The 20,969-nt window shown below is 43.1% G+C and overlaps 1 protein-coding gene across 4 annotated transcripts in view; it reads left to right on the top strand.

Moving 5' to 3' along the window:
- Nucleotides 1–20,969, top strand: part of LOC149434012 (alanine aminotransferase 2-like) — a 58,389-nt gene that overhangs the window by 6,059 nt on the left and 31,361 nt on the right. The window contains exons 1-4 of one of the 4 annotated variants that reach the window (XM_089664229.1): nt 11,678–11,770; nt 13,914–14,041; nt 15,743–15,832; nt 19,294–19,402. In XM_089664229.1, coding sequence (XP_089520355.1) covers nt 13,919–14,041; nt 15,743–15,832; nt 19,294–19,402 — 322 coding nt within the window. In that variant the 5' untranslated portion in view covers nt 11,678–11,770; nt 13,914–13,918. Of the gene's footprint in view, nt 1–11,677; nt 11,839–12,328; nt 12,349–13,913; nt 14,042–15,742; nt 15,833–19,293; nt 19,403–20,969 lie in introns of those variants that run through there. The other 3 variants (XM_089664230.1, XM_089664231.1, XM_089664228.1) reach the window with 3 other exon arrangements.

Below are 20,969 nucleotides of genomic sequence, written 5' to 3'. Positions count from 1 at the left end.
AGAAAAACATTTTTTGTGAAAAAAACAATATTTTCTCATTTTTGTCATAAAAAATATCCAAAAAAACTATAATTTCGTCATAAATTTAGGCCAAAATGTATTCTGCTACATGCTTTTGGTAAAAAAAAATCCCAATAAGTGTATATTTATTGCTTTGTGTGAAAGTTATAGCGTCTACAAACTATGGCATAGATAATGGAATTTACACAGCTTTTACTTTCTGACTGCCCATCACATTTCTTGAGATGCTAAGATACCAGGATAGTACAAACACCCCTAAATGACTGCTTTTCGGAAAGTAGACACCCTAAGCTATCTGCTGTGAGGCATATTGAGTCCGTGTAAGATTTATTTTTTTCCCACAAGTTTTTGAAAATTACAAAAACTTTTTTTTATCTTTTACACAAAGTTGTCATTTAAATTATATATTTCTCACACAAGCCATGGGTATATGTGGAATTACACCCCAAAATACATTCTGCTACTTCTACCGAGTATGGGGATACCACATCTGTGAGACTTTTTGGGAGCCTAGCCACATACAGGAGATTGAAATCCAATCACCACTTTGAAAGCCTGAAGTTGCGTAACTTCCTCATTTCACTTCCTCACTATCTATCACAGTTTGGGAGGCTCTGAAATGCCAGGATAGCACCCCCCCCAAATGACCCCTTTTTGGAAAGTAGACACCCTAAGCTATCTGCTGAGAGGAATATTGAGTCCATGGAAGATTTGTTTTTTTCCCACAAGTTTTTGGAAAATGACAAAAAAAAATTTTTTTTTGCACAAAGTTGTCATTTAGTGAAATATTTCTTGCACCTGCCATGGGTATATGTAGAAGTACACCCCAAAATACATTCTGCTACTTCTACGGAGCATGGGGATACCACAAGTGTGAGACTTTTTGGGAGCCTAGCCACGTACAGGAGCCTGAAATCCAATGACCACTTTGAAAGCCTGAAGGTGCGGAACTTCCTCATTTCACTTCCTGACTTCCTATCACAGTTTTGGAGGCTCTGAAATGCCAGGATAGCACCACACATCCCCAAATGACCCCTTTTTGGAAATTTGACACCTTAAGCTATCAGCTGAGAGGAATATTGATTCCATGGAAGATTTATTTTTTTCCCACGAGTTTTTGCGTAACTTCCTCATTTGCCATCTTCCCCTGTAGTGTCCAGAGGAGTTTAGTTTCTGTCCTGTGCTATCTTTCCTCCTTCACAGCAAACTTTTCTGCCGCTCACGTCCTCCCCATCCCATCCAGAGAAACCAACCGTTCAATCAAACCCCCTCCCTACATACAGCCCTCACCCCTACCTCAGCACACATCCCACCAGAAGAAATCCACCTGTGTACCCTCCACTCTTCATCCCAGGACAGCCACATGCTGGACAGGGAGACCGCCAGCCCTCAAGCTCCGCCCATGTTTCACGTTGCGGCAGGGAAGAGTTCGCAGCGTTAGGGAACAGACAGGGATTCCCCCCTGGCTTGGCTCCCTGCCACCTTATGCTGGGGTCGGCCCTGGGTGTCACCCAGGTGCGGCGGTCCTCACCCCCCCCCACACCCCCATAACGACATCACTGCTTCTAAAGATTATTTGGTATGTTGAATGGTTCTGACGTCAAGTCACATCTTGCCTCCTATTGTACCTTGAAGGCGTTATTTTGTGTCATTCATCTGTCATTAAACCCCTTCATGCCAGCTTCACACAAATACGCGGCCTCACAGAACTGGGCTTTTTCCCATGGGGCCGCATATTTGCGTACCTGTCTATGCACTGGGAGCGCACCGCACAGCGCACTCCCAGCACAAAGACCGGGGTGTCACTGAGATCCCAGGGTCCCATTCTAACCCTCGGGACCCAAGACTCCTGATTCTGGGTCACATGACCACTGTGATAGCCTCTGATTGGCTATCACAGTGATCAGTCACTGTTTAGCCTGCCCCCCCTTGTTTATTTTTTCTCGATGAATGGAGGAGATAGATACATTGTATCTATATATACATCATATTAAACATTGTATCATTATATACATCCTATTATACATTGTATCATTACATACATCCTATTATACATTGTATCATTATATACATCCCATTATACATTGTATCATTACATACATCCTATTATACATTGTATCATTATATACATCCTATTATACATTGTATCATTATATACATCCCATTATACATTGTATCATTACATACATCCTATTATACATTGTATCATTATATACATCCCATTATACATTGTATCATTATATACATCCCATTATACATTGTATCATTATATACATCCTATTATACATTGTATCATTATATACATCCCATTATACATTGTATCATTACATACATCCTATTATACATTGTATCATTACATACATCCCATTATACATTGTATCATTATATACATCCTATTATACATTGTATCATTATATACATCCCATTATACATTGTATCATTATATACATCCTATTATACATTGTATCATTATATACATCCCATTATACATTGTATCATTACATACATCCTATTATACATTGTATCATTATATACATCCCATTATACATTGTATCATTACATACATCCTATTATACATTGTATCATTACATACATCCTATTATACATTGTATTATTATATACATCATATTATACATTGTATCATTACATACATCCTATTATACATTGTATCATTATATACATCCTATTATACATTGTATCATTACATACATCCTATTATACATTGTATCATTATATACATCCTATTATACATTGTATTATTATATACATCATATTATACATTGTATCTCTCTAACTCCTGGCATAGAGAAAAACATTTTTGTAAAAAAAAAAAGATAAATAAATAAAATAAAAAATAAAGAAAAAATACCTAGATAAAGGTTTGATCTAGTTCAGTTGCAGGGTAAGTGTATGGGTCAAGGTCAGGGTCAAAGGTCAAGGTGAAAAGGTCAGGATTTAAAAAAATAAAATTGGTATCAGTGTGTTTTAGGTTAAAAAAAAGACAAAAACAAAATGCGCACTATTGTTTCTGGGCTGTACTCTGGGTACAAACCACAAATCACATACACATATATGGTATCGCTGCGATGGTCAAGAGCTGGAAAATGTATTTTGGGTTGTTCTTCGGTGGTAGGTTATGGTAGTAACAAGAAACACAGAGCTAAATAAAAAAAAAAATTTTTTTTTTACTATTTGGGGCCAGTTTTCCTTTGATAATAAAAACAAATCAGGAGATATCCATTACCATTTACCACCAAATGAAAACCCAATTTATCCTGAAAAAACATAATCCACCTGGATGCACAAAGTAGGTGCGATGATACGGACGGTTTTACTAACACATGTCAAAGTTGCCAAATTGTGCTTAGGCATTAAGATTTGTACTACCCTGAGGCGTCAAGGGGTTAAGGAAACAGAGAAAACAACCATAATCCCAAATAATCTCAATTTTACAATTTGCTACTTCAATTTGGGGATCACCTGTGGGAAATGGTAAAGTGTTAAGTTTTTCAGATTTGCCTGCAAGTGAGTTTACATTTTGCTTTTTATAATGTTCTATGGGCATTCCCTTCCGTCATTCACACTCGTCATTCCGTAGAAAAAAAATGATAATCCCACCTAATCCCAATATTGAACAATGCCACTGATGGCGGAGAGTATGTTGGCTGAAGATGTATTTGATACGTCTAATGGTCCTGTCGCTAACTGAAATATTTGGTTTTCATTTTTCCCTATGGACATTCCATTCTGTTACATTATAGTCTATGGGCAATCCACCGCCCTGTGAAAGTCTATGGACATTCCATTCTGTTACATTATAGTCTATGGGCAATCCACCGCCCTGTGAAAGTCTATGGACATTCCATTCTGTTACATTATAGTCTATGGGCAATCCACCGCCCTGTGAAAGTCTATGGACATTCCATTCTGTTACATTATAGTCTATGGGCAATCCACCGCCCTGTGAAAGTCTATGGACATTCCATTCTGTTACATTATAGTCTATGGGCAATCCACCGCCCTGTGAAAGTCTATGGACATTCCATTCTGTTACATTGTAGTCTATGGGCAATCCACTGCCCTGTGAAAGTCTATGGACATTCCATTCTGTTACATTATAGTCTATGGGCAATCCACCGCCCTGTGAAAGTCTATGGACATTCCATTCTGTTACATTATAGTCTATGGGCATTCCACCGCCCTGTGAAAGTCTATGGACATTCCATTCTGTTACATTATAGTCTATGGGCAATCCACCGCCCTGTGAAAGTCTATGGACATTCCATTCTGTTACATTATAGTCTATGGGCAATCCACCGCCCTGTGAAAGTCTATGGACATTCCATTCTGTTACATTGTAGTCTATGGGCAATCCACCGCCCTGTGAAAGTCTATGGACATTCCATTCTGTTACATTGTAGTCTATGGGCAATCCACCGCCCTGTGAAAGTCTATGGACATTCCATTCTGTTACATTGTAGTCTATGGGCAATCCACCGCCCTGTGAAAGTCTATGGACATTCCATTCTGTTACATTATAGTCTATGGGCAATCCACCGCCCTGTGAAAGTCTATGGACATTCCATTCTGTTACATTGTAGTCTATGGGCAATCCACCGCCCTGTGAAAGTCTATGGACATTCCATTCTGTTACATTGTAGTCTATGGGCAATCCACCGCCCTGTGAAAGTCTATGGACTTTCCATTCTGTTACATTGTAGTCTATGGGCAATCCACCGCCCTGTGAAAGTCTATGGACATTCCATTCTGTTACATTATAGTCTATGGGCAATCCACCGCCCTGTGAAAGTCTATGGACATTCCATTCTGTTACATTATAGTCTATGGGCAATCCACCGCCCTGTGAAAGTCTATGGACATTCCATTCTGTTACATTATAGTCTATGGGTAATCCACCGCCCTGTGAAAGTCTATGGGCATTCCATTCTGTCATTCCTTTTAGTAGGCCAGAGGAAAGATGTGATCTTGAAGGCTCTAGCTCCGGAATCTTCCCCTTAGGGGAGCAGCAGGGAGGAAAGGTACAGGCAGTGGTGTATTTAGGTTTTGTGCTGCCCTAGGTAACACAAAAATTGTCTGCCTCCATGGACACCGACCAACACCCCTGCCCCCAACCTGGGAGAGCCTTCCACTACCCCCCCCGGCGATAGAGAGGACACTCATCTTCACAGCTCCAGACATCACTGGGAACAAGAGTTAGGCTCTACATACACCATCAAGCAGCCCACAGCCTCTCTCAGATCCCATCTGGTTCTCATGGCACGCGTGTCCCTTCTTTCATCCGTTCTTCTGGGGGGAGGTGCTGCCCCCCTGATAAATTTCGCCCTAGGCAAGTGCCTTCTTTTCCTTGTGGTAAATACACCCCTGGGTACAGGCCTAATAGGACTACTCACATCCCTTTACATGGGATGCAGGACTCTGGCAATGCCCCTAAAAAGGTTTTTTCGTTTCCAACATTAAAGTAAAAGGCTAATTTGTTTGGATTCTTCTTGACAAGGGTAGAATATGCACCTTCCAAACTAACCAAGCCTGCCAGGCCATACCCTCCACTGTACACAAACCAAGTTTTTGGAGTCAAAATGGCCATAGCAGCCTTTTGTTAACCAATAAATTATTTCAAGTTAAATAACATAACATTCCAAAAATTAGAAACAGAGGAAAAATGTGGTGGTCATTTGAGTGCCATAAACCCAACTTCACTTTTGCGGAAAACATTCTTTCAACTTAGGCCCCCAGCCCCAACCCACTGGCTTGGCGACAATCTTACTTATCCCCAGCCGCAACCCATCAGCTCGGGGACAATCCTACTTATCCGCAGCGCAACCCACCGGCTCGGGGACAATCCTACTTTTCCCCAGCCGCAACCCATCAGCTCGGGGACAATCCTACTTATCCGCAGCGCAACCCACCGGCTCGGGGACAATCCTACTTTTCCCCAGCCGCAACCCACCGGCTCGGGGACAACCCTACTTATCCACAGTGACCACCTTTTTACCTATTCCAAGTTGACCCCTTGTTAACCAGAAAGTACCGATGTCCCCATACCACTGATGGGCCCCAAATATGTCTCCATACAGAATTCTTTCCTCCTCCAAAGACCAACCACCACCAAGGCTGCCGTGATAATCCAAGCCAAAGCACGAAGGAGAGGGAGGGTAGGAAACTCTTCTTCTTCCAACTTTCCCCACTGGACTTCCTGAGGTCCTACTCCAATCCAAAGCACGAAGGAGAGGGAGGGTAGGAAGCTTCTTCTTCTTCCAACTTTCCCCACTGGACTTTCTGAGGTCCTACTTATCCCCAGCCGCAACCCACTGGTTTGGGGACAACCCTATTTATCCCTAGCTACAACTCACCGGCTCAGGGACAATCCTACTTATCCCCAGCCATAACACATAGGCTCGGAGACAACCCTACTTATCCACAGTGACCACCATTTTACCTATTCCGAGTTGACCCCTTGTTAACCGGAATGTACCAAGGTCCCCATACCACTGATGGATCCTGAATCTGTCTCCATACAGAATTCTTTACTCCTCCAAAGGTCAAACACCGCCAAGGCTTCCGTGACAATCCAATCCAAAGCACGAAGGAGAGGGAGGGTGGGAGTCTACTTCTTCTTCTTCCAACTTTCCCCACTGGACTTCCCGAGGTCCTACTCCAATCCAAAGCACGAAGGAGAGGGAGGGTAGGAAGCTTATTCTTCTTCCAACTTTCCCCACTGGACTTCCTAAGATCCTACTTATCCCCAGCCGAACCCACCGGCTCAGGGACAACCCTATTTATCCCTAGCTACAACTCACCAGCTCGGGGACAAACCTACTTATCCCCAGCCACAAACCACCGGCTTGGGGACAATCCTACTTATCCCCAGACGCAACCCACCGGCTCGGGGACAATCCTACTTATCCGCAGACGCAACCCACCATCCCGGGGACAATCCTACTTATCCCCAGCTGCAACCCACCGACTCGGGGACAATCCTACTTATCCCCAGCCGCAACCCACCGGCTCGGGAACAATCCTACTTATCCCCAGCTGCAACCCACCGACTCGGGAACAATCCCACTTATCCCCAGCCGCAACACACCGGCTCGGGGATAACCCTACTTATCCCCAGCCTCAACCCACCATCTCGGGGACAAACCTACTTATCCCCAGCCACAAACCACCGGCTTGGGGACAATCCTACTTATCCCCAGACGCAACCCACCGGCTCGGGGACAATCCTACTTATCCGCAGACGCAACCCACCATCTCGGGGACAATCCTACTTATCCCCAGCTGCAACCCACCGGCTCGGGGACAATCCTACTTATCCGCAGCCGCAACCCACCGGCTCGGGAACAATCCTACTTATCCCCAGCCGCAACCCACCAGCTCGGGGACAATCCTACTTATCCCCAGCCGCAACCCACAAGCTCTGGGTTAACCCTACTTATCCGCAGTGACCACCATTTTACCTATTCCGAGTTAACTCCTTGTTAACCGGAATGTACCGAGGTCCCCATACCACTGATGGGCCCCGAATCTGTCTCCATACAGTACACGCGTACCTCGGTTTACGAACGCCTCGGTTAACGTAATTTTCGGTTTACAAATGAAAATCCATTGAAAATAAGGCCTCGGTTTACTAATTTTTTTTGCAATACGAACAGACTAATTGGTTTTCAATGCATTTACAAATTTTTTTTAATCATGTTCATGTACAGTATTTATGCCTTTAAAGTGCACTTTATAAAGAGTTTTGAACAGATAAGACTTTTTTTTTTACTTTTTTCTGACCTCCGGAACGGATTAATTGGTTTTCAATGCATTTACAAATATTTTTTTTAATCATGTCCCTGTACTTTTTTTAACTTTTTTCTGAGCTCCAGAACTAATTCATTGGTTTTCAATGCATTTACAAATTCATTGTTAATCATGTCCCTGTACAGTATTTACTCCTTTAAAGTGCACTTTATAAAGAGTTTTGAACAGATAAAATACTTTTTTTGACATTTTTCTGACCTCTGGAATGGATTAATTGGTTTGCAATGCATTCCTATGGGAAACCGCGTTCGCACACATCTCAGGAGGGATTTTGGCCCACTCTTCTTGGCAGATCCTCTCCAAGTCATTAAGGTTTGGTGGCTGACGTTTGGCAACTCGAACTTTCAGCTCCCTCCACAGATTTTCAATCGGATGAAGGTCTGGAGACTGGCTAGGCCACTCCAGGACCTTAATGTGCTTCTTCTTTAGCCGCTCCTTTGTTGCCTTGGCTGTGTGTTTTGGGTCATTGTCATGCTGGAACACCCATCCACGACCCATTTGCAATGCCCTGGCTGAGGTAAGAAGGTCCTCACCCAAGATTCAATATCTTTGTGAATATATTATTAAAAATATATTCAGAACATACGCTGCAGTATATATCAAAGTGTAATTTGGAATGCATTTACAAGTATATTTAAAAATCCATGTTTAAATGCATTTTTTTTAGATGTTCAAAAATATCTGGAAAATATATTTTGAAAAATATATTTTTAAATATATGCCTTTGGAAAATATAATTTAATTTACATTTTTCGGAATACATGTTAAAATATATTCATGTAGGACAATATATTGGAAATATATGTCGCATGTATAATTTTTTTTTCTAAATATATTGAAAATATATTTCTCTTCCATATGGGAAGCCAGTTGGGTGCCCAACTGTGAGGTCATCCAAAGGAAAAGAGGGGTGAGTGCAGCTGCTTCCAGTCAACAGTCTGATCCTCTGGATCTTCCAATCAGTAGAGATATTGTACAACATGGATCCCCAGATGTCAAGACTCAACTTCAGGGGAGACCTATCCCCAGGGATCCCTTCACTTCCAGTTATGGCATATCTAAAGCCATAGCAGCCAAGGTGACTGCAATGGGGCCTGAGGGTGGAAAGGGGACCCATTGGGGAGATTCTCTGACATCTCGGATGACCAAGATCATGGTGTGACATTGCTGGGTGTACCTCATCCACATTTTGCCCCAAGAATTGTGCTTTTGCACCAGACTTCCAGGATTGTCATAGACATCCAAGACCAGCCGGCTATTCTGTAAATTTTATCTGCTCTGATATTATTCTCACCCTCTGAATATGGATTTTTAAGTAAATATTAACTAAGTAACATTTGACAAACTGTGTAATAAACATGGGGCGATAGAGGGAACTTCAGGAGGGGTCATCCTCTACTCAGTAACCGAGCCTGGAAAGGTGTTCACATTCCAGCCTATCTAAGCAGCAGAGTGTGTACATGCGGAATATTTCATCTCAGGGTCTGCGCACCGGGGAAGTAGTTACACGATCTCCCATATTCCAGAGGTGAAGATGGTGTATGTACACTTTGCAAAGTGAATGTTAGTAACTAAGGTGGACCTGTGTTCTCACTCAAAATTCAACAGGACAGTTTTCTAGTAGAGAATTGGGCATTCACACTGAACACATCGCCACCTTATGTATCAATGTTCGTATTGCAAAGTTGACATTTGGGAGGTCCTTGAAGATCCCCCTCTGACAAAACGCGTAGGTCGGAGCTAGAGTTGACATCTTCACATCTGCTTGTCTCAGAGCGGTGCGGCTTTTTTTACATGCCTGTCTTTGATTTTTAATTATGTGAGTACCCTCCTTTCCCATATGGAAGAAAAATATATTTTAAATGTATTTTAAAAAAATTATTTCCAGATATATTGAAATATATTTGAAATGCTACAATGTTGGCCATATTCAATATATTTAAAAATATATTGCAATAAATAAATTTTTATATATATACACACATATTTATTTATGGTACGCAGTGCTATACATATATATATATTGTACATTCATATCAGCCCTAACCCTCAAGGGGTGTACAATCTAAGGTCCCTAACTCACATTCATACATATACTATAGACAATTTAGACAGGATCCAATTAACCTACCTGCAAGTCTTTGGAGTGTGGGAGGAAACAGGAGTAAACCCACACAGGCACAGGGAGAACATGCAAACTCCAGGCAGGTGGTGCTGTGGTTGGGATTCGAACCAACGACCCTAGGACTGCCAAGCCACTGTGTCGCCCATATGCATATATAAATATATATACATACTGCATGTTGAAATGCGTTTTTATTACAAAATATATAAAAAATATTTTTAAAAATACATTTCTAATATACTGTATGTCTTTAGAAATACAAATCTACATTTTTGGAATGCATTTACAAATATATGTAAAAATATATGTGAAAATGACTTTTTTATATGTTAAAAAAATCTGAAGAATATATTTAAAAAACATATATTTTTACAAATATTTTGTAATATATAAAAAATGCATTTCACCATGCAGTATATATGTATATATATATATATATGTGTGTGTGTATATATATATATATATATATATATATATATATATACACACACATATATACTGCATGTTGAAATGTGTTTTTTATATATAAAAAATATATATATATGTATATGTGTATATATATATGTATGTATATATATAATGTATGTATATATATATGTGTGTGTGTGTATATATATATATATGTATATATATATAATTTATTGAAATATATTCAGTATGGCCAAAATTGTAGCATTTCAAATATATGTCAATATATTTGGGAAGAATATTTTAAAAATATATTTCAAACATATTTTTCTTCCATGTGAGTTCCTTCAATGGATGTGGTAACTTACTGGTTACAGTATGGAGTTCCTTCTCTATTCTTTATGTGCTGGATACCATTGAGTATATCTCCACTGGGTTGGAGAGATCGCTCCTTGCCACCAGGCAGTGGGGTCCTGGGTGACACCTACCACACGGGGTGACACAAGACCCGCTCCATGTAAAAAGGTAAGTTCTAAAGCCAGCCGACGATCCCCGCAGGATGGATCGGATCTGCGGATTGGGGAGCATAATGGATCGGACTCAGATACATTATGCTCAATCCGCAGATTCGATCCATCCTGCGGGAATCGTCGGCATACAACCTATACGGGGTGACATCGGACCCGCTCCATTAAAAGGTAAGTTGTAAAGAGAACCGACAATCTCTGCAGGATGGATCGGATCTGCAGATTGGGGAGCATAATGGATTGGACTCCGATCCATTATGCTCAATCTGCCATTGGCATGCAACCTATACGGGGTGACACCGGACCCGCTCCATGAAAAGGTAAGTTGTAATGAAAGCCGACGATCCCCGCAGGATGGATCGGATCTGCGGATTGGTATACCGTGAACTTTATTGGACTCACATCTTCTCTACCATATAGAATATTTAGAGAGTGGAGAATTTTTAAAAGAATAGACTTTGCGTTTTTGCGCTTATGTATTCACTTGTTTTTCATGTATTTGGATGAATCTTTTTGTTTGATTTTTTTATCAATTGAATGAAAGGGAGAGTTCACATTCACCATTCTATGTGAACACGCTCTGTTCTTTTAGTAAATACTCCCCATGGCACCTGATTTACAGACCTGACACAGCAGAACGATATCACATGTGAAGGAGTCAGGGTGGCCATACCTGGAATTTATGATGTTTCCTGATATCGTGAGACAATCTTCCTGACTGCGCAGTTAATAAATGTTCTGTCCGCAGATTATACAATAACCCGCCAGACACAGACAGACCCATTATTTCATTTAATATTTCACTGAATCTGCAATACCAAACTGTATGTAGAGTCATAGCAAGGTGACGGCTGAACTACAGGTGAGATCACACGGGGCCGACGGCTGAACTACATGTACAGTCATAGCGGGGTGACGGCTGAACTACAGGTGAGATCATACCGGACCGACTGCTGAACTACATGTACAGTCATAGCAGGGTGACGGCTGAACTACAGGTGAGATCATACCGGACCGACTGCTGAACTACATGTACAGTCATAGCAGGGTGACTGCTGAACTACAGGTGAGATCATACCTGGCTGACTGCTGAACTACATGTACAGTCATAGCGGGGTGACTGCTGAACTACAGGTGAGATTATACCGGACTGACTGCTGAACTACATGTACAGTCATAGAAGGGTGACTGCTGAACTACAGGTGAGATCATACAGGACCGACAACTGAACTACATGTACAGTCATAGAGGGGTGACGGCTGAACTACAGGTGAGATCACACGGGGCCGACAGCTGAACTACATGTACAGTCATAGCGGGGTGACTGCTGAACTACGGGTGAGATCACACGGGGCCGACGGCTGAACTACATGTACAGTCATAGCGGGGTGACTGCTGAACTACATGTACAGTCATAGCGGGGTGACGGCTGAACTACAGGTGAGATCATACCGGACTGACTGCTGAACTACATGTACAGTCATAGCGGGGTGACTGCTGAACTACAGGTGATATCATACCGGACTGACTGCTGAACTACATGTACAGTCATAGCAGGGTGACTGCTGAACTACAGGTGAGATCATACCGGACCGACTGCTGAACTACATGTACAGTCATAGAGGGGTGACTGCTGAACTACAGGTTTGATCACACGGGGCCAACGGCTGAACTACATGTACAGTCTCAGAGGGGTGACGGCTGAACTACAGGTGAGATCATACCGGACTGACTGCTGAACTACATGTACAGTCATAGAAGGGTGACGGCTGAACTACAGGTGAGATCACACAGGGCCGACGGCTGAACTACATGTACAGTCATTGAGGAGTGACGGCTGAACTACAGGTGAGATCATACCGGACTGATTGCTGAACTACATGTAAAGCCATAGCGGGGTGACTGCTGAACTACAGGTGAGATTATACTGGACTGACTGCTGAACTACATGTACAGTCATAGCAAGGTGACTGCTGAACTACAGGTGAGATCATACCGGACCGACAACTGAACTACATGTACAGTCATAGCAGGGTGACGGCTGAACTACAGGTGAGATTATACCGGACCGACTGCTGAACTACATGTACAGTCAAAGCGGGGTGACTGCTGACCTACAGGTGAGATCATACGGGACCGACGACTGAACTACATGTACAGTCATAGCGGGGTGACTGCTGAACTACATGTACAGTCATAAAAAGAGTGAAATGAAGGGAGAGGAAGGTCATTGAAGGAGATGAAGGAAGGATGGATGGAAGGAAGGAAGAAGATGAAGGAAGGAGATGATGGAAGGATGGAAGGAAGGAAGAAGATGAAGGACGGATGGAAGAAAGGAAGGAGATGAAGGAAGGATGGAAGGGAGTAAGAAGATGAAGGAAGGAGATGAAGGAATGATGGAAGAAAGGAAGGCAGAAGATGAAGGAATGATGGAAGAAAGGAAGGAGATGAAGGGAGGATGGAAGAAAGGAGATTGAAGAAGGAAGGAAGGAGATGAAGGAAGGATGGAATGAAGGATGGAAGGAAGGATATGAAGAAAGGATGGAAGGAAGGAGATTGAAGAAGAATTGAAGGAAGAATATGAAGGAAGGAGATGAAGGATGGAGAGAGATTGAGGAAGATGGAAGGAAGGAGATGAAGGAAGGAAGGAAGGAAGGAAGGATGGAGGTTGAGGAAGGATGGAAAGAAGGAGACACCACACAGTGGATAGATCCTCAGACTGCACCTATTCTCTTACTTCTGGCTGCCGGGCTTCAAACGGTGGTTGGGGAATATCACACCAGGATGGGGTTCAACTGGAAGGTCTCTCTATGATGAGTACAACTCTTCCCTGCAGCTCATGTGCTGCTTCAGTATGCTGGGCAGCTGGCACACAAAAGATCAGCAGATGTTGTATCTGCCCATCTATGAACATCCTGTGTGAGGGGCCCCGACACACCAAAGGGTTCCTCTTTGTACATTAATACTTTCTCATGTCTCATCTCCATTTTTTTTTTTGACCACAGGGAAGATGGGGTCCAGGAAGCGACTTCTTAACCTGGAGACCATGAACCAAGCGGTCCGGGATGTGAGAGTCCCAATTCTGGGGTCAGTGTCAGCCCGAGCAGTGAAGATGCAGCAGGAGATCAATCAGGTGTGAGAACGGGAGGGTGAGCTATTGGCTGGGGTACGGGTGGAAAATGCATTGAATTGCTGCATTTCTGGACACACCCAGGAGGTGCCAGGGAAAGATTTACTCACTGCAAACGTTTCTTATTCTGTGCTGAATGCCCAATGTGTCCAGATATTCTGGGAAACGTAAATAGTATAGAGCACTCATGTACAGGTTCAGTAATGGCTTAACCCAACATAGAGGCTCCTCCCATGAGGAATTATACTGTAATAGTAATGGATCTCCCCTACATAATGGTTCTCCCATGAGGAATTATCCTGTACAGTCTCAGTAAAGGCCCCAACCAACATAAAGGCTCCTCATATAAGAATGTATCCTGCACAGGCTCAGTAATGGTTCCTCATATGGGGATTTACCCTGTAAAGGCTCAATGGAGGCTCCATTCAACATAAAGACGCCTCCTATGAGGATTTATTGTGCACAGGTTGAGTAATAGCTCCAGCCAACAAAAAAGGTTCTTCCTATGAGGACTTATCCTTTACAGGCTCAGTAATGGCTTCACCCAACATTAAGGTTCCTCCTATGACAAGTTAGTCTGTACAGGTTTAGTATTGGTTCAACCTAACATTAAGGCTCCTCCTCTGAGGATTTATCCTGCATAGGTTCGGTAACAGCTCCACCTATGAGAATTTATTCTGTACATTCTTTGTAATGGTTCCACCCAGGGGCGGACTGACAACTCATGGGGCCCCCTGGGCAATAAGGGATCATGGGGCCCTAGTGTCCTTGCCCAAACTCAAAAAAGCCTATGAAAAAGGTACCAGGGGCATCTCATGGGGCCTCCTACTGACCCTGGGCCCTCAGGCAGTGCCCGAGTTTCCAAATGGTCAGTCTGCCCCTGGTTCGACCCATCATAAACGCTCCTCCTATGAGTGTTTATCCTGTATACCCAGTACAGTTGGTATGTATGCTATAGCTGGCCAGACATGGGGCAATGTTCTAGTAATTTCAGCCACTTTCCACCATCTTTCAATTTTAAAGGTGATCAAACAGGCCAAAGCACTCAAATGCACGTTCCCACCATCCCCACTCTGAGTACCCAGGTCTGTAAATCTGCTGCACCACTTTTGAGGGCTTCCCACCATCCCAGCACTGGGTTATCGGTTCTGCACATCTGCTGTACCCATTAGGAGGGGTTCTCACCATCCCTGCACACCTAATGTGCCAAGGAACTCCACCAACCCAGCACTGACTTCTCGAGTCTGTTGTACTGATTATGAGGGATTCCCACCATCCCTGTATTACGTTTCTGGTTTTACACACCTGATGTGCCAGATAGGTTGACAGGAACAGCAAAAACGTCAGATGGACAAAAACCGAGCCAGGAATTATGGCAGGGAGATTTCCCTAAAGGAATCACCAAAAAATAATCAGGTCACACATACCTCCCAGGTTCGATCTAAAGCTGACATATTACTTTTGGGTGGACTGACCCTACATCATGTAGCAGTGAAAAGGACACCCCCTGGCTGGTGTCAGCATCAGAAAATGTGAGCGCACACAACACCCATTACCCCACTACTGTCCATTCCTTCAAACATAATGGAGAAGTGAGGACAGTGTGTCTGAGTGGAAGTGGAGGACCCTTCCCAGGGAATGTACATGGAGATCATTCAGGAGAAGAGTTTCTGTCATGTCTAAATATTCTTTTTTCTTCCTCAGGGGATTATCAAGCCATTTGGTAAGGTCATAAAATGCCATTTTGGAGACCTGCAGGCCATGGGACACAAACCACGCACCTTCCTGAGACAGGTGAGGGGTTGGCGCTGGAACTCATCAACATCTGCCAATGATGTCGCAGATCAATTCGCGGGGCATGAGGAACATCTTTTGTCATCAATTTTGCCATGTTTTTGGTCTGTCACCAATCAATGTAATGTACATGGTCATTCCTCCCAAATTCCCAGAGTGGGGGACACCACCATCCTGCCAAATTCCTTGCTCCTCACTGCTCCTCACTGCATGTGGCTCTTTTTTCTCATCTTCCCAGGGTGAGGGACACCTTTAAGCACCAACCTGCCAAATTCCCAGTCCATCACTGATCACTGTCCTGTAGACAGCTCATTTCTCCTGATTTCCTGGGATATGGGACACCTTTAATTATTTGTACATGGTCATTCCTCCCAAATTCCCAGAGTGGGGGACACCACCATCCTGCCAAATTCCTTGCTCCTCACTGCTCCTCACTGCATGTGGCTTTTTTCCCATCTTCCCAGGGTGAGGGACAACTTTAAGCACCAACCTGCCAAATTCCCAGTCCATCACTGATCACTGCCCTGTACACAGCTCATTTATATAGCGCCAACAGTTTGCTCAGCGCTTTACAATATAACGGGAGACAATACAGCAACAATACAGTTCAATACAAAAGGGTTAGGAGGGCCCTGCTCTTAGGAGCTGACAATCTAACAGGGAGGGGCTGTTGGAACAAAAGGTAATGTTGGGGATGAACTGATGGGAGAAAGAGAAGATTAGGTTATTAGCTGAAGGCAGGATAGGCTTCCCTGAAGAGATAGGTTTTCAGGGAATACCTGAAAGTGGACAGAGCAGGCAATAGTCGGACAGTTTGGGGTAGGGAGTTCCAGAGGATGGGAGAGGCTCTGGGGAAGTCCTGGAGACGAGCACGAGAGGAGGAGACAAGGAAGCCAGAGAGGAGCAGGTCTTGGGAAGAGCAGAGAAGACATTCACCAACCTGCCCAACTCCTGGTCCATCACTGGTCAATGCACTGTACACAGCTCATTCCTTCCAACTTTCCAGGGGTGAGAGACAATTTTTATCTCCATTCTGTCACTCTCTGACCCATCACTGATCAATGCAATGGACACAGCTCATTCCTGCTGAATTTCCAGGGTGAGGGACACCTTTTATTTGCAAGCAGCTATCTCCCGCTTCAACACCAATTAACGCGCTAAGCATAATTCATTCTCTCCATCTTCACATGGTGGGGGACACCTTTTATCATTAACCCACCAAGCTCCCGGTCTGATTAATACACTGTACATGGCTCATTGCTACCAACTTTCTGAGGGGTGAGGGACACCTTTTATCACCAACTTGCTAAACTCCCAGTCCAACATTAAATATGGCTTATTCTGCCTTAGTTTTCAGGGTGGGGACACCTTTTATCGCCAACCTGCCCCAACGCGGGTCCATTATTGATCTATGCACTGTAGATGGCTCATTCCTCACAAATTCCCTGGGTAGGGGACACCTTTGCAACGCTCTCAGTCCATCACCAATTTTTACAGCCTGGGCCTGCCACAAACCATCAGTGCAGGGGGGAGAGGGTTCTTTTCACAGCCTAAGCCTACCACTGACCACCAGTGCAGGGGGGAGAGGGTTCTTTTCACAGCCTAAGCCTACCACTGACCACCAGTGCTGGGGGAGAGGGTTCTTATTGCAGGCTAAACCTACCAACAACCATCATTGTTTGGGGAAGGACCTTTCTATTGCTGCAAGCCTACCACTGACCACCAGTGCTGGGAAACAGGGTTCCTATTACAGTCTAAGCCTACCTATGACCACCAGTGCTGGAGAAGAGGGTTCTCATTACAGTCTAAGCCTACCTATGACCACCAGTGCTGGGGAAGAGGGTTCCTAACACAGCCTATGTCTACCTATGACCACTGATGTTGGGGGGGGAGGTGTTTCCTATTATAGTCTAAGCCTACGAACGACCATCATTGTTGGTTGGAGGGTCTTTTTATTGTTGCCCAAGCCTACTGCTGACCACCAGTGCTGGAGAAGAGGGTTCTCATTACAGCCTAAGTCTATCTATGACCATCAGTGCTGGGAAAGAGGGTTCCTAACACAACCTAAGCCTACCACTGACCACTGATGTTGGGGGGGTGGGTGTTTCTTATTACAGTCTAAGCCTGCCAATGACCATCATTGCTGGGGGGAGGGTCTTTCTATTGTTGCCCAAGCATACCACTGACCAACAGTGTTGGAGAAGAGAGTTATTACTACAGCCTCAAGTCTACCAATGACCACCAATACTGGGGGTTTAATGTTAATGTAGCGCTATCTTCTCAAGGGCCATTGGACTTGTTTTGGGTCCCCTTAAGCTCTGCACAGCCAGGCAACATGCATTTTCCACACTTGCACATTCAGAGTCAGTAAACAGTCCTTGAGCTGTTTTTTTGTGGATCAAAAATAGCAACTGTCTCTGTTAAGGAGCACTGAAGTCCTCTTGGGGTACTTCCTCAGACTCCAGATGAATTCATCTCTTCACCCAGCTGCACTGAGGGTATCCCTGGGCAAGGGATTCCAAAATCCAATAGTGAAGTATTCTTGGATTAGAACTAGTTAGGTCTTGCACCTGACCGCCCTCTCCCTTTATCTGGCCCAGGGGATGTAGAAGTACTCACACTATCCTGTCCTGTCAGCGAGGTGGGCTGGTAGCTGCTTTCAGGCCTTTCGCTGGGCTGGCTCCTTCCCTGCTGTTCAAGATGTCCTCCCCAAGAGAGTGGAACAGTGAAGATCCTCCTGTCCAGCAACCAGCCTGTAAGTAGGTTCCCCTTACTGGGGTCCTCTCCCAGGCTCCACACTCCAGCACCTTCCTTCAGTCCATCTTCCACCCGACTCTAGAAACTCTCCCTGCTGCATTGGCTCTTCCACATTTAGGGGTTGTCCTTGGTCATCATGCCTGGCCTCCTGCCTGGGATTGGCCAAGGCCCCTAACCATGCAGATCTGGGCCTCCCCACCTCCTCCGCTCCTCTTATAAAAAGTTCATTACGTTTCTGGAAGGGTGGCAAGGCTCCAGAAGTCCTGACCTGTAGAGCCTCCAAGCCTGTCCTGAGGTGAACTTTCTACCTCACTGCCAGGCTGACTCATACCAGGCTGCTACCCAGCCTCTGTCTAAAAAAAATCAATAAAGCCTATCTAGATTACCTAGGGGGTGCCACATTAATACCACTACCACCAATGAATGGGGGATCTTTGTAGCCATTGACACAAGTGGTTGTGCTTGTTTTACTCCCACACTACCCACTTTATTAAACGCCATGCGCCCATGTGTTCTCTTGATCCTTCCAAGGCATTCCTCTTACTTTCACATGTTGGCACATGGCAGCTAAGCAGGCCACCCCCCCCCCCCCAGCATGCAAGACATTTAATTTTGTGATTAGTTTTGAAAATTACTTTTATGTATTTATAGTACTTATCATGTCACTACCTGCTTAGAGCGGTGTCACTTCTCTCTCTCTGTAGGTGGCCGCTCTGTGTACCTACCCTGACCTGCTGGACACCGATCACTTTGCAGAGGATGCTAAGCGTCGGGCCCGGGAGATCTTGAAGACATTAGCTAACGACTCAGTGGGTGAGTCTGGAGCCTCTGTGAAAAATGCCAGAAAGGCGTCAACTACACGGGCACTTTTTAGATGCGTTGATGCAGCATTTAAACCCGATTAAACATAGTGCATGGTGAAGTTATTCAAATTCTATGTTGCTGTGCGCACTGCACTTTGTGTTACCTTTCTGCATTATACATATTGCACTGGAGTCAGTGGGAACGGGAAAATCAGTTCTGAAAATATTTACTTTTTTAATTGTAATTCATATAACTTTTTACTGTATAAATTATGTTTTACACCTGAAGCAAAAAGACAGCAGACAAAAAATTATATGCATTAGAATTAAAAATTTTTAGTTTAAAACAATTACAAGTAACAGTCCGGAATTCCTATCAAGTTTTATTTTACTTTTTCACCATCAAATAACAAAATAAAGAAGATAAAATAAGTACTGTAAATTCTCTCTAATTTTACTTGTGGTTGTTATTTCCTTTATCTATCATCTATCTCTCTATCTATCTATCTATCTATTATCTATTATCTATCTATCTATTATCTATTATCTATCTATCTATCTATCTATCTATCTATTATCTATCTATCTATCTATCTATCTATTATCTATCTATCTATTATCTATCTATCTATCTATCTATCTATCTATCTATGTATCTATCTATCTATCTATCTATCTATCTATCTATCTATCTATCTATTATCTATCTATCTCATATCTATCTATCTATCTATCTATCTATCTATCTATCTATCTATCTATTATCTATCTATCTATCTATCTATCTATCTATCTATCTATTATCTATCTATCTATTATCTATCTATCTATCTATCTATCTATCTATCTATCTATCTATCTATTATCTATCTATCTATCTATCTATCTATCTATCTATCTATCTATCTATTATCTATCTATCTATTATCTATATATCTATCTATCTATCTATCTATTATCTATCTATCTATTATCTATCTATCTATTATCTATCTATTATCTATCTATCTATCTATCTATCTATCTATCTATCTATCTATCTATCTATCTATCTATCTATCTATCTATTATCTATCTATCTATTATCTATATATCTATCTATCTATCTATCTATTATCTATCTATCTATCTATCTATCTATCTATCTATCTATCTATCTATCTATCTATCCATCTATCTATAATACTGTACAGTATGTGTATACAAGACATAAAAGAGCTTTTAATGTTGAAAAATCACCATACAAAAGAGTGATCAAAAATGGACAAAGCCGTATATAATAGTGTTCAGCAACGCTTCTTCATATAGTTAATATATAATATAAGTTGAACACTATTATATACGGCTTTGTCCATTTTTGATCACTCTTTTGTATGGTGATTTTTCAACATTCAAAGCTCTTTTATGTGGAGCAATCCATCTCTCTCTCTCTCTTTTCCCCCCTCTCTCTCCCCCCTCTCTCTCACCTCCCCCCTTTCTCTCCCCCTTTCTCTCCCTCCCCTCCTCTCTCTCTCCTCTCCCCCCTTTCTTTCTCCCCACTCCCCTCCTTTCTCTCTCTTTCTCCCCCCCTCTCCTCT

The sequence above is a fragment of the Staurois parvus genome, unplaced genomic scaffold, assembly GCF_062004578.1.
Source record: "Staurois parvus isolate SC_StPar_1 unplaced genomic scaffold, SC_StPar_1.0 ptg001861l, whole genome shotgun sequence".
Lineage (NCBI taxonomy): Eukaryota > Metazoa > Chordata > Amphibia > Anura > Ranidae > Staurois > Staurois parvus.
Note: the sequence above shows the minus strand (reverse complement) of the source record. Positions and strands in the feature narration are given on the sequence as shown.